The 14,530-nt window shown below is 41.3% G+C and overlaps 1 protein-coding gene across 1 annotated transcript in view; it reads right to left on the bottom strand.

Annotated features, from left to right (window-relative positions):
- LOC122808782 (glycosylated lysosomal membrane protein) overlaps positions 1-14,279 on the bottom strand; it is a 429,002-nt gene extending 414,723 nt beyond the window's left edge. The window contains exon 1 of the mRNA XM_044079816.1: positions 14,109-14,279. Coding sequence (XP_043935751.1) covers positions 14,109-14,207 — 99 coding nt within the window. The 5' untranslated portion in view covers positions 14,208-14,279. The remainder of the gene's footprint in view (positions 1-14,108) is intronic.
- Positions 14,280-14,530: the final 251 nt, after the last annotated feature.

Consider the following 14,530-nt stretch of genomic DNA (forward strand, 5'->3'; position numbering starts at 1 on the left):
CAGAAGTGATCCCCGGGGTGTATTTCCTATTTCCCATCCACTCATCAAGATTTTTCTTGAAGAGTGCTAATAAAGAACTTTGCTTGACATAGAAGAGTAGCTTGTTCCAGAGTATAGTAAGTCTCTGGGACAGGAATCTATCCCTCCAGCGTGTCCTGTGTCCTGTTTATTGTGGTGACAAGGTTTATGTCCCTAGAGCATGTAGCTCAGAGGGATTGGGATTTCTTTATGTGTAGCATGTCCAACAGCTCTGGGTTTGACATAGTTTTATACGTTAGGCAGAGATTACCTCAAGAGTAGGCGATATGCTATGGAGTAAAGCTGGAGTTTTTAGGCAGAGATTACCTCAAGAGTAGGCGATATGCTATGGAGTAAAGCTGGAGTTTTTTGAGGCGGTCAGTTTAGGGCATTTGTTTGAGGCCAGTAATCCTCTTTGTGAGGTACTACTGTGGTCTTTCCAGCTGCTGCAGATGTCTTGCGAGATCCATTCCAAAAGGGGTATTGTACTCTATAAATGGGTCTAATGACGAGTAGAGGGGAACAATTACCTCTTTTTTACTGGACGAGAACCCTTTTATGATGAGGTATGCCATGTAGAAGGACTTCCCGACTACTGTGGCGATGTGACTATCAAAGGAGAGACTACTGTCCACCTGGGTCCCAAGGTCTTTTATCTCACATTCAGTGTTAAGCAGATTGCTGCCTATGTGGTAGTTCATGGGTACAGAGTTTTTACCAAAGGGGATGATGATACACTTTTTTGGCATTGAGCTTGAGGCCATGGCTCTGACACCAGGCATCTGTCTCAGTGAGGCCCTTCTGTAGGATGTCCACATCATTTGGGGACTTTACTATGGCTCCTAGTTTGCAGTCATCTGTGAACTTTGTTAGCCAGAGGCCTTCTGTGTTTGGTATCTACTTCTCTGAAGTACAGGCTAACAGGAGAGGTCCCAGGATGGAACCCTGTGGTACTCCACTTGTCACGGAGGTCAGATTTGGAGTCTGCATCTTTTACAGTGTGGGTTCTGTCAGTAAGCCAGTTGGCAACCCATCTTGTGACTTAGGGATTTATACCTAGTTTAGTGAGTTTAGCTATAATTCCAGAATGGGGGATGGTGGCGAAAGCCTTGGCGAGGTCAAGATAGGTTGTGTGAATCACCTTACCCTCATCCACGGCTTTGGTGACTTGCCTCAAAGAAGTCGATCAGGTTCAGGAGGCATGATCTGCCTTTCACAAACCCGAACTGGGTGGGATCCAGAGTTTGGAGGTTACCAATGTCTTTGTTTACGAGTTCCATGATGATACATTCCATGGCCTTGCAGACCAGGCTCATCAGGCTAATAGGCAGATAGTTCCTGGGATCAGTGGTGGCTCCCCCTTTTTGTGGAGTGGGATAACTGCTGCTGTGCGCCTTTCAGTGGGCACAAAGCCTGATGCAAGGCTATTATTGAACATGGTGCTTAAGTGGGGAGCCAGTTCGTTCTGAAGTTCATGTAAAACGCAGCCTGGGATGTTGTCCGGTCCCATGGATGCTGTGTTTTTGGCTTTAGAGAGTGCAGCTTTACCTGCGTAGTTGTGATTACAGGGACTCTGCATTCTTCCTGTATAGATATGGGCCCTTTAGGGGGTGAGAGGGGGGGTAAATTTAGCACTGAACCTATCTGCCAGGATGTTGGCAATATCAGTTGGTTCTGTAATTTTCATGCCTTTGTGCTGTAACTCGGAGCAGATCTGGGTGTTGCCATCTAGATTCTTGACATGGCTATAGAATGCTTTGTGGCTGTCCTTGGATTTAGTGGCAATTTTGTTTTCGTAGCTAGCTTTGTAGGATCTTATAAGGGATCTCTGTTTCTTACTGAGGCGGACCAGGGAGCTCCTCCACTCGTGGGATTTTACTCTCTTTTGCAACAGTTTCTTCCTTCTGTTGTACAGCTTGTTTATGGCAGGGGACCACCAGATTGGCTTCCTTTTTTTGGAGGATAGGATATCGTCTTGGTTCTGTTTGGGATAGCACGATCCATGCAAAATGCCTTATCACAGTAGCTGCTGCCCTTTACAGTCAGCATGGCCAGAGACACGCTCAAAAAATACTCCACTACTTGTGAAAGAAGCAATAACAGAATTCAGGAAGAACTTACTTACCTTCCGAAGATTAAAAACTGGGGCAGAATTCTTCCTCTGATTATAAAAATAAGCCAACATGTATTTTAACAAATAAAGTTGGAGAAATAAAGTCTCCTCCCAAGCATGTCAAAAGCTTTTCCATCCTTGTCTGAAGGACAGAGATTAGCATTCACCAAATTTTTAACAGTTGTTCTAGAAATGTAACTACCTGCTGTAATCGATCTGGATCGAGAAAAACATTTCTAAGATTGTGGAGCCTTATAAGGTTAGTCTTTTTTAGGAAATGAAGGTGGAGTATCAGGTATTTTTCAGTCTATAAAGGAAAAGGTCCTCCAAGGCTGGAAACACAGGAGGAATAGAGCTGGCAGTAGAACACTCATACTTATAACATGTAAAAATATTGATTCAAAAGATGCTGGAACACCAACACTGCTCCAGTAGAAACAAGTTATTCTTTCTGGATACACAGTCGCAGAAAAAGAAAGAAATTCCTCTATGGGATATTTTTTTTTATTTTTTTTTGGGGGGGGGGGGGGTGAATGTCCTCCAGATCAGAATCTGGGATTTAGGCAGAAAATATGGTAGATCAACCCACAAGGAATCCTCAAACTGAGGAAAGCTATTCCCCTTCCACAAAAACCTGCAATAACCTTTAGCCAAAGTAATAAATTCTTCCTCATCAACAGAAACACTGAGGAAGATGGGGAAAAAAGTAAATATTCTTCTAGGGACATCCCTAGGTGATGACCAACTCAAGGAGGATATCTTAATCCCAGGGAACAGGTTTTTCCCCTGCCTACACAATCATGCACTCCCCACGGACTCTTCCCTCAGTGAAGAAAATGATATTCCCATACCTGCTAAGTACACTTGAACAGCCAGTTTATGTGGCTAACCCCTGGTCCGTGGTTATAGAAAGGACTACAGCAGAGGAAAAAGCAAGTGTCAGAGGAACAACCACAGCAGGGAATCACCCACCAGTTGCTGAAACACTCAGCCTATGGTATTGGCAGGGGCACCTTAGCCTTTTTCTTCTGCGCTGCAGGAGGGAATGAGAAACCAGTATGCTGCTCCATGTCTCAGCAAAGAATGAAGTCTGAAACTCAAGAGTGCTTGGAGGAGTCAGCAATTATGCAAGTTGTCACTGAAGTGTACAGAAGCACAAAACACCCCTATTCCTCCAAGCACAACACACATACTTTTGCCTCAAAATAGCTCCCCACATACAATTAAAACAGTCTATGTTAAAGAACAGCTACTAGAAGAGATGTCGCCAATAAAATATTAAACACACAAAAGGACCAGTATTCTTAGGAAACCCAGTACATTTTTCCCCTTAAAGGCAAAATGTGTGGAAGGACCCAATGTGGAATAACCTGCCCATCTATGGCAAACAAGATTAGAGACTGTTGATCCTCTGAAGCCCAGGACAAATCCTCTCATGGGTAGCAAGAAAGTACTGAAGTGTGGTGGAAACAGCCAACACCCCCCCCCCAACACCTTGAAGGTTATGCTCCATCTCTTGATGTGCTTTGTTTCCCAATAAAACAGATTATACACCCCCACCCAATTATGTTGCTTTAGTTTGATAAGAATTGGATTCAAAATGTTTCTACTCCCATTTCAAAGTTTTACTCTCAAACCACAATACCCCTAGTGTGCATAGAGAACTTTTTTTCTGCAGGAAAGGAATCCAGCAGTCCTAGTTCCCATTACATTTTTCCACTTAACCCAAACAAGTGCTTCAAAATCAAAACAGGCACATCTGCCTAGAGACAGTGCATTCAGTTTATAAAATAACTACATACATCTCATTCCCTTAAAGTAAAAATTTAGGAAAATCTCAAAAACAAACCAAGGAGCACATGGTTCTGCAATACTGTTATTTGTCAAGTTAGCCAGGTTACAGAACATGATTTTTCTACCAGAAGTAGAATTTTTAAGCTTATTTTTATGTAGCTTTTCCATACCGGTATATGGAAAAGCTACATAAAAATAAGCTTAAAAATTCTACTTCTGATTTCTTAAAAGTTCAGAAATTTACAATGAACTTCTGACTCACTTTTAGCATTAAAACAAACCAGTCTTGCTTACAAATTTTGTACAAACCCTAGGGTCTGCAAGGACTACATCTAATAAAGTATCTAGAAAAGTTATGCATGGGGGGCACACATTTTAGGACGGTTCTATCCATTTTATACAACTCTTCAAAAGCACAGAGTAAAACTGTTTTTAAACACTGGTGACAAAGTACAGTTGTGTACACTTACCATAAATGTAGATGTTAAGAGTGTATTCACTGTTGCAGTCATTACATTTGGGTAATCTGCTGGCAGGGTGGCCTCAGATGGCCTGATTAACAAAGTCTTGTGTCCTGCGTCAGTTGCTGTCCCTTCTTCCATGACGTCAGGGGTATAAAACATGCAGCTAATGCCATTACATCAGTTTTTCTTGCCCCAGATGTCAAAATATATATTTACTTATTTAAAAACATAAAAATATACCTCCAACCAAAAGCAAATACACCAAAAAGGCTTTTAAGCATAGTAAAAGAAAGTAGAGGCATAATAACAGAAAAACAGGGGGCTGGAGGGAGGGTAACCAGGACTGCAACAGTGAATACACTCGAACATCTACATTTATGGTAAGTGTACACAACTGTACTATGTTCTTCGCGTTTCACTGTTGCAGTCATTACATTTGGGTAGATTCCCAAAGCTATGGTTGGGAGGATGGATTTATAAGCATTAGGACCAGCTATAAGGCCCTGCAAGACAGCAGTGGCAAAGACAGCTCTGGATTTAGAGAAAATTGTTAAGTGATGATGCTTGGTGAAAGTATGAACTGAACTCCAGGTAGCAGCTTCTAGAATATCCCTGGTAGGAACACCTCTGAGGAAGGCTGTAGAAGTAGATGCAGCCCTGGTGGAATGAGATCCGATTCCCTGGGGATAGGTTTTCCATGGTGCCTATAGCAGAAATGAATGCACTGGCTTATCCATTTAGAAATGGTTTGTTTTGAAATAGACTTTCCCTCTGCCCCTGCAGCAAATGCTACCAGCAGTTCAGATTTTCTTCGAGATTTATTCCTGTTCAAGTAGAATTTAAGTTGTCCATGTACATCCAATGAATGCAGAATCCACTCCCCTTGCTCTGTGGACTGGGAAAGAAAGTTGTGAAATGAATGGACTGATTAAGAGCCACACTGGATACCACCTTGGGCATGAAGGATGGATTGGTCCAGAGTGACACCCTGTCCGCATGAAAGATGACGAAAGGCTCCACTGCCATAAGGGCCTGTAATTCAGATATCCTTCTAGCTGAAGTGATTGCTAAAAGGAAGGCTGTTTTCCAAGAAAGAAATTTTAAGTCTGCAGTAGCAGCTGGCTCAAAAGGAGGTAGAGTGAGTTTCTCCAATACAAAGTTAAGGTCCCAAGCAGGGGTCGGAGCTCTCATGGGTGGTCTCAAGTTTTTGGCCCCTCTGAGGTACTGCCTGAGCACAGGATGACAGAAGAGGGGAGGGTTCTGTATTGTAAGGAGCTGAAATGGCTGAGGCATGGATTTTAATGAAGGAAAGAGACAGGCCCTTGTGAAGCATCTCAGTTAAGTATTGCAAAATCTGAGGTAAATTGGGCGCTGCTGTGCTCATCCCTCGAGATTGATTCCAGGCACAGAATCTTTTCCATTTGTCAGCATAAGATTTTCTAGTGCTAGGTCTTCTCACCTCCAAAATGGCATCCATCACAGGCTTGCTGAGGGATGCTAACGGGGAATTTAAGTGATTAGCCAAGCTGCAAGATTCAATGTTGGGAGCTGAAGGTGCAGGATTAGGTTCTCCTGCTGAGATAGTAAGGTTGGTGTCTGAGGCAGGTGCCATGGAGAAATTTGTGACACACTGCACAGGAGTGGGTACCAGTGTTGTCGTGGCCAGCCTGGAGCAATCAAAATCATTTTTACTTTGTCCTGTTTGACTTTTAGCAGAACTTTGGAGAGCAGAGGCAGAGGGGAAAGGCATAGACTGATAGGTTTTCCAGCTGAAGGACACGGCATCCACCTTCCAGGCTTTTTTGTGAAGGACACGGCATCCACCTTCCAGGCTTTTGTTTTGAGTTCTTGTGCAAAATTTGTTCAACTGGTAGTTCTGGGGTGAAGCAAAAAGCTCTATGTCTGGGCTCCCCCATTTGCTTGTCAACATATTGAAAATCCACGATTCCAGTTTCCATTCGTGTGGTCCACGAGATTTCTGCTTAGTTCATCTGCCAGAATATTCCGCTTTCCTGGCAGGAATTGAGCTTGTAGTTGTACTTGGTAGCTCAAGGCCGTGTTCCACAATGCCATGGCTAGTCTGCAGAGGGGGTAGGAATGTGTACCCCCCCCCTGCTTATTTATGTACCACATAACTGTGGTGTTGTCTGTCTTTACCATTAGTTGTCCTGGATGAAGGTAGTCCTTGATGGCTGTCAGAGCACTCTGTGCAGCTAGCATTTCTTTTTGGATTAATATGTACACTCTGTACAGCTAGCATTTCTTTTTGGATTAATATGTAGATGCATTTGATTTGGGCTCCATTTGCCCTGAACACACTTCCCTGCCAGATGAGCCCCCCCATGCACAGTCTGATGCGTCTGTAGTTAGGGTTTGGGCGGCAGGGGGTGGTGTGAATGGTAGTCCCTTGTTTTGGTGGCAGGCCTCTGCCCACCATAGGAACTCCAGACGCAGACAAGGTATGATAGGAATCATTGTTTCCATGCTGTGACAACACTGACTCCATAAACTTTAAGTACTACTGAAGTTTCCTCATATGCAGTCTTGCATATGGACTTAGAAGAATGCAGGAGGCCATGAACCCCAAGGCTTGCAGTATTTGTCTCGTCTTGCAGATAGCAGGGTTTTTGTGGCCACCTGTTTGAAGTCAGTCACCAAATGAATTTGCTTTTTCTGGCGTGAGGAAAGCCATCTGGGCAGTTGTATTCAAGCTTGCACCCAAGAATGTAATTTTTTGAGAGGGTACCAGTTGTGATTTATTTTCGTTTATAGTGTACCCTAGCCAAGTTAGAACCCTTTTTACAAACGCCAGATGTTTTAAAAGTATGGCCTGGTTTTCTGGCTGAATTAGACAATCATCCAGGTATGGATATATTTGAATATTTGCCTGCAAAATGCAATTACTGGAGCCAGGCACTTTGTGAATACCCTGGGTGCAGTAGACAAGCCAAAGGGCAGTGCAGAGAACTGATAATGCAAGTAGCCTGCTTTGAAGTGTAGGTATCTTCTGCGAGATTCCCCGATTGGGATATGCAGGTAAGCCTCTTAAATCTAGAGATGCCAACCAGGTATCCTTGCCTAACATAGGAAGTAACTGGTGAAGAGTCAACATCTTGAATTTTGGAATGTCCAGAAAGGTGTTTAGAGTAGACAGGTCCAGAATTGAACACCAAGATTTGTCTTTTCTGGGTACCAGGAAAATCTGGAATAGAAACCTTGTCCCTTTCCTCTTCTGGTGCTGTTTGAATAGCCCCCATGTTTAGGAGGGAAAGTACTTGTTTCTGAGCCTCTGTCCACTGATTTGGGGGCAGGTCTGGCCACCCGTTTGGAGTTTGCAACGTGTGGAAATGAAATCTGTATCCCTGGGACACTACATTTAAAACCTATTTGTCCTGGGTTATAAGTTGACAGTTTTTTGCATGAAGAGCCAGTTTTCCCCTCCAAAGGGGCGGCTGAGAGGCAAGTGCTTGGTAATTTTAAAGGAAAGTCATTGAGACTGTTTACCATAGGGTGGTGTCCAAGCACCCCATTGCTTAGTTCTGAGAGTTCCTTGGGACTGAAACCTGGTATTTTTGGAGTGTCTGGGTTTGGCTTGAGCGGATCTGGAAGGAGCTGGAAAGGACCAGTTCTTAGTGGGCCAGTGCCTACTAAATCTTGGAGGTTGTACTTTTAAGAAATCTTTCACAGTTTGCATAGATTTAGCTTTATATTCCATCTTTTTTAGAACTTTTTCAGCCTTATTACCAAAGAGAAGGTCCTGATGCAAAGGAGCATCCAACAGTTTTGCTTTAACACGATCAGGCAGAGATTGCTCCTTAAGCCAAGCATGCCTTCTAAGCACAGACCCAGTAACAGCAGCCCTGCAAGAGGCCTCTAAAGAATCAAAACCACATTGCAAAGTATGTTTTCCAACTTCTTCAGCTGAATGCAATAAATCCTGTAAATCTTTATTTTCCACACAGTCAGAAATCAACATATTTTTTCTGTTTAAGCAGTCCCATAATATGCTGTTGATATTTTGGCATATGAAATTGACAGTTTAAAGCCCCGATTGCCAAGGTTGCAGAAGTATAAATCTTTTTACCCAATCTATCCAGCGCCCTGGAGTCTCTATCAGAAGGGGTAGGATTTTTAGCAGTAGAAACCTTAATGCCCATGGGCCCCTGAAAAATGGTTTCTGGGTCCGCAACAGGATTTTTGAAAAGGAATTTGTGGGACTCAGGAACCCTGTAGTATCTGTCTGGTTTACTAGGGGCCAGAGGCAGGGAATCAGGGGCCATAGTGGATTCCGAAAACACATCAACAATATCTAGTACAGGAGGTATAGCGAAAAGCCTATGCTGAGGAAGAAGGAAATATCTAAGCCTCTTTTTGGATTCAGAAAATTCCTGCCTTTACCAGTGGAAATGCTCCCTTAAGGTATGTAAAGTTTCCCCAAAAGAAAGATATGGACAAATCCAGGTCATTAGAAGAGTCAGAAGAAATAGAGTCCTGTTCAGAAGATTCATAGTCAAGTTCTTCAGCCATTTTGATAATTTTGTTTTTTAGGCATAGGGGCCTGAACATGTGGCCTGGGAGTTGTTTTTTTTTTAGACAGATCGAGATTTAGGCCTTAGCTAACTTACTTTAAGAAAAATAATGGAAATAAGTTATTAAACCATTAAAACATTACCCCACAGTGCTGAATAGGACCAGAGATGATGGGTCTGGAAGAAGCCTTTGTTCATTAGCCAAGTAAAGACGGGAAGCCCCAGGCACTGCACCAAACATTCAGATGTGTAGTGTAACCGTCTAGGTTAAATTCCTGTCTCAGCTTCAAAAGGGGGGGAATACAGTGAGAAGAGAGTCAGGTTACCAGAGCAAGTCATTCTGCAAGCCATCTTGGGATATTATATTTTACAGGGAGTAATCTCAGAGTACTGAGTATTCTGTTTTGGGTAACTTTACTAGAAGGACTGCTCACGTATTTCATTGTGCTTTGCTCTATCAAGTAAGTTATTAGAGAATAGTAATTCTCCTAGATTCAGTCAGGAATATAGTGACAGAGATTATACGAGTCTGCCCATCAACATTATTTTCAATATTTCATGTGATTTAAACTCTGTGGTTTACTGTAAATATATATTTAGTATTTTCATGTTTTATTTTATTTATTTTTAAATATATTTAAATCTTTTATTGTGGCTGGTGCTTGTAGACAGTATTTGACCTTTGAGAGCACTTATATTTGCTTGATGACACTGCGTGGACCACTCTCTAAGGCCTAGTTGTCCTGGTCAACTACCATTCATATTAGTATTTATATTACACTGTATAACTGGACACCCATTAAGGGCCTTAGAGTAGCCGATTGTGGAGTGTCCAGTGACAGCAATAACTACCTTATAACTCATGGGAAGAAGAGGACACAGCAGGTAAAGCTGTGCCAGCCTTTCCCAGGTGTGTGTGTGTGTATATATATATATATATATATATATATATATATATATATATATATATATATATATATATATGTGTGTGTGTATGTATGTATGTGTGTGCATGTGCACGCATGTGTGTCAGCTACTTGCAGCAGGGACACCAAGCACTGGGCATGCAGAGAGGGTGCTGGAGGTCTTCAATTGGACACTGAGCTGACAAGCTAACCCTACAGCTGTACCAGTGGGGAGTCTTACCAGGGACCTGGAGGGAGACAGATACAAATCCCAGACTCTTACCAGGGACCTGGAGGGAGACAGATACAGATCCCAGACTGAGTGTGTTCCCTGTGTGTTCTTAAGGGAAACTGACTGATGCAGTGAGGTTTGCATCTGGAAATACTGAGTGTATCCATGTGATTTCCAACTGCATATCCCTCTCCAGAATCAGTGATGATGATTCAAGCTCCTTGATTACTGGCCCAGAGTGGGGACACCACACCAGTGTTCTGAGTAAAGTTATGCAGTAAACCAGAATGAAGCCAGTCCAAAAATGACATAAGCTATCTACTTCTGTTAGATACGAGCCAGCAAGGGTCTTATTTTGCCTTTTCAATCTTTTGGCATTTGCTGAATAGGTAATGGCAACTCATAATTAGCCACCAATGGTTCAAACTGCTTTTTTTGAACTACAACATTCCTTCCCTTAACTTCTCCCTCAACTACACAATGAATCCCAATTTTCTCCTATTCTAGGTGAATAAAATCTGTCCTTTTTTCTTAATAAAACTGGCAGGCTATCCACAGGCAAAGGCATTCTACTCTACCAACTTGAAAGAGCTTCCCCCTCAGCCACAGCATCAAAAACAAACTACACACCCAAACACTTAAAAATGAATGTTGGAGGGGGGCAAAAAAAATCTCTCCCTGTTCAGACACTTGATGCTCTGCTAAGATCCCTGCTATTCAAACTCCTGGCTCAGACTTTCTCTCCCCTAGCAGAAGGCCCACCTTCTAACACTGGCCAAATGTCATTGCATCTCATCCAACCAAATCACCAAACCTTAGCTATATCACTTCTCTTTCCCATATTATTATTAACACTCACTGTCCTTCATGATCACATTTTATTTAACTAATCTACAGTTTTTATAGTGTGTTGCTTAACATAATATCTTCTAATGACTATTCAAAGTCTAGCAGTCTTCACCCCACTCAACTAGCCTATCATTCCCACCTAGACACACTGCCTAATCATTCCCAGAAACCTCAACTTTTTACATAAGATGGCTTAATTTATTGTAAATGTATATTATTTCACTCATACACCACGTACAAACAATTTGCTGTGATCAGTGCCATCCATCCTCAACCCCTTTTCCCATTTTACACGAGATCGGGATGTCACTTTAGCATTTGATCTCAAGCCAAGGTTTATATCACCAGGTGGCTAGCACTGCTGTGGTAGTTCATTTGTTACACACACACACACACACACACGGCCAGTGTCCAATCCACCTAGTGCATGTCTTTGGAGTGTGGTAGGAAACCTGAGCATGGAAGAAACCCACGTGACTGCAGGGAGGACATATGGACTCCACACAAAAGGCACCCCAACTGAGAATCAAACTGGAGAACCTCTTGCTGTGAGGTGACAATGCTAACAGCTACTATGATCAGTGCACCCCCCCCTCAAAATCAAATATATTAAAAATCACAATTGTATATACTCTTTATATTTTAATTAGCTGATAACAGCATTTTAGCCAACCTACTACTACTCTTTCCCAAGCACACAAAACAAGTGCAGACTTGCCTAAATAAACCACACCACTTTTTGCACACAACTCAAAAAAGCAAGGAACATTGATGCCCATTACTGGAAAAGGCACATTGGCTACCCAGTGCATTATGATCAGATGACACCTCCCCCAAAGTTAACATCTGAAATCTTCATAAGAGCACTATCCTTCAGTGGATAAGATGGCTACACCAGAAACATGGGAGGCGAGGCAGCAGCTCAAATCTGTGGTGCCACTATACTGACACTAACTGCTGGCCTGAAATAAAATCAAAATGACTATTTGTTGTACCATCACTTTTGCTATGCATCTCTCCGAATATCTTAAATATCCTAGCTAAAAAAATTTACTCTTCGGTTTGCCTAATGTGCAACAATTCATTTTAACAGTGCACACAGGCCACTCCTCAAATCAGGCTTGTAACTGGAGCACTTACCCTGATCAAGGAAATAGTACAAATTGGTACAGCAGTGATGTACACACCATGTGTTTATTAAGAAGCTTAGTGTAGATTCATTCCACCACCCAAAAAAAATAAATACATTTATTTTTATTTTAACTCGAGAAGTTTCTGTTATTAACCACTGTAATTTTAATTTCCAAACTGTATTTTAATTTATTTGCATTTGTTTACCAGGAAAGTCCACCGGGCCATTAAACGCCCATTTCAGTGGAGGCCCAGGGAGAAAAACTCCACAAGTAACAAGAAATAATACATAAAGTGAAAATACAAAGTGAGAACAATATATAGGGTGAATACATATGCAGTGAGTACATTACAAGACTATATGCAGCAAAAGTGACATATTTAAGACTGATAGTATTGCTGGAGTTAAGAAAATGACAAGATTTAACACATAGTATAGAAATGTCTGACAGTAGAAATAGTGAGGCTTACACGGACAACTATTGTCCTTAACACTATTTGGGGTGAGAAAGACACTGTTTAACCACATCTAAATGGGGGTTAAGGAAGAACAGCCCCCTTACAAACAGTATTAATACTGGCAATACTCTTACTTGTCCTTTACTATGTGCCACTTTTTACTATGTGGCAATTTTACTTGTGGTATGGTGCATATACAACAGCTGTTTACATTTATGTTGTTTTCTGTAATAGTCTTACTTATTACAACTGCGGAGCCTTCTCCTCAAGATCTGTATTTTAAGTGTAAAATATTTTAACTTTTGTTGTTTTGCTTTTAACTGTGGAGCTTTTCTCCCCGGGCCTCCACTGAAAATGGGTTTTGCCCAGTGGACTATCCCGGTCAACAAATGCCAATAAAAAATTAATTAAATTAATGGAAGACACCCCATGCAGAAAGGCCCAAACACACAATTTGACTACATAGATGTTAGTAGGATGACCTATACACTTTCTATATAAGAATTTCTTATTATTCCGTTTTTTCTGTTTCATCTTACTGTATAAAACGTTACTGTAACTGTCTACTGAAAATGCACCCCAGTGCTTTACAATAATTGCATCAGCATTCTGAGTAAACTACTACTGAATACCAACCTGCAAACAACAAAATTTGTATGCATCAGCATTCTGAGTAAACTACTGCTGAATACCAACCTGTAAACAACAAAATTTAAAAAACAAATAAGTACAGCCCTTAATTTCTCTGCACATGAATCAAAGTTAAAGCCAAAAAATGGGGGAAGAGCCCCCAAACCCGACACAAATTTTTAACATTGTTCTTATAAAAAGGTGCTGGAGTAACATGTTTTGCATTATCATGCAATTTCGTAGTATATGAAAACTCAAATGCGTGCCATTAGTTGGTGCTTACAATCCTCAACGACTTATATATCTCACACAGACGAAAAATCAGGAACAAATGAGAGTTAAGTAAATAATGAAATGTCACTGTCCAACTTTTAAAATTTCTTTTAAAATTTCTGAAGTTAACAGTGAATAGAAACCTTCAATTTACATATATGTATGTATGCATATATAATGTATTCCTTTACTTTTCTACATCATAGCTCTCAACCTTCCATCTCCAAAATGAGGAACATTAGCCCTCATAATGTGGAACAAATGGGCAAAATGTGGAACACATACTAATGGCTTACTAACAACTTCAACTAGGAAGGCCATAGGATGGTTAAAATATGCTGGTTTTACTTAAAGAAGATCTTTTAATGAATTAATATGATTCATTTCTATTTACCATGGATTTCACTTAAAAAATTCCTAACACTGAGTGTGTGACAGGGTCTTTCAATGTGGAACATTGAGGAACATGAACTTTTTAAGACCCCAAATGAGGTACGTTCCTCGTAATGAGGTACACTTGAGAGGTATGTTCTACATCAACATTTAGAATGCACCTCCCAAAGACATCCCAGCTCTTACCCTAATGCTATCCCAACAAAAGTTTCAAGGAGCGACTACCCACATTAACTGCATTCCAGACTAATAAACCAATTCAACCGATTACACACCGCAAAAAGAAAAACTATTACATACAGACACTTTTAGCATTACCTTACGACTATAACAATCGCCACTTCGCAGGAACACCACCAATACCAAAAACAAAACCCATGGATAATTTAAACGCACAAATTCGTCTCCAAACGCCATGACACTTTCCTCTGGCCAAGAAGCATGTGATTCGTCAGCTGATCAGTACTACCTTAACTCTAAGTTAGACCTCAATAGAACAGGGTAGGCGGGACCAGCTCTATATTAATTGTATTTGGGGAAATACGTTTTGTTTAGTTGGCTGTGTGGTTTAAGAAAATAATGGTTTCCTTCTGTATGGTAGAAATCAACTTTCGTTGAAAAGATAAGAAGGTGAAAATTATACTGGGGGTATCACCTTTTCAAATGAGCAAAGTGGAACACTTTTTGTATAAAAGTGAGATTTTGCAGGACAAAACATACACCCGGTCAGTACAAAGGAG

Source organism: Protopterus annectens, chromosome 8.part0 (genome assembly GCF_019279795.1).
Source record: "Protopterus annectens isolate FY-2018-M chromosome 8.part0, PAN1.0, whole genome shotgun sequence".
In the NCBI taxonomy this organism is placed as follows: Eukaryota; Metazoa; Chordata; order Ceratodontiformes; family Protopteridae; genus Protopterus; species Protopterus annectens.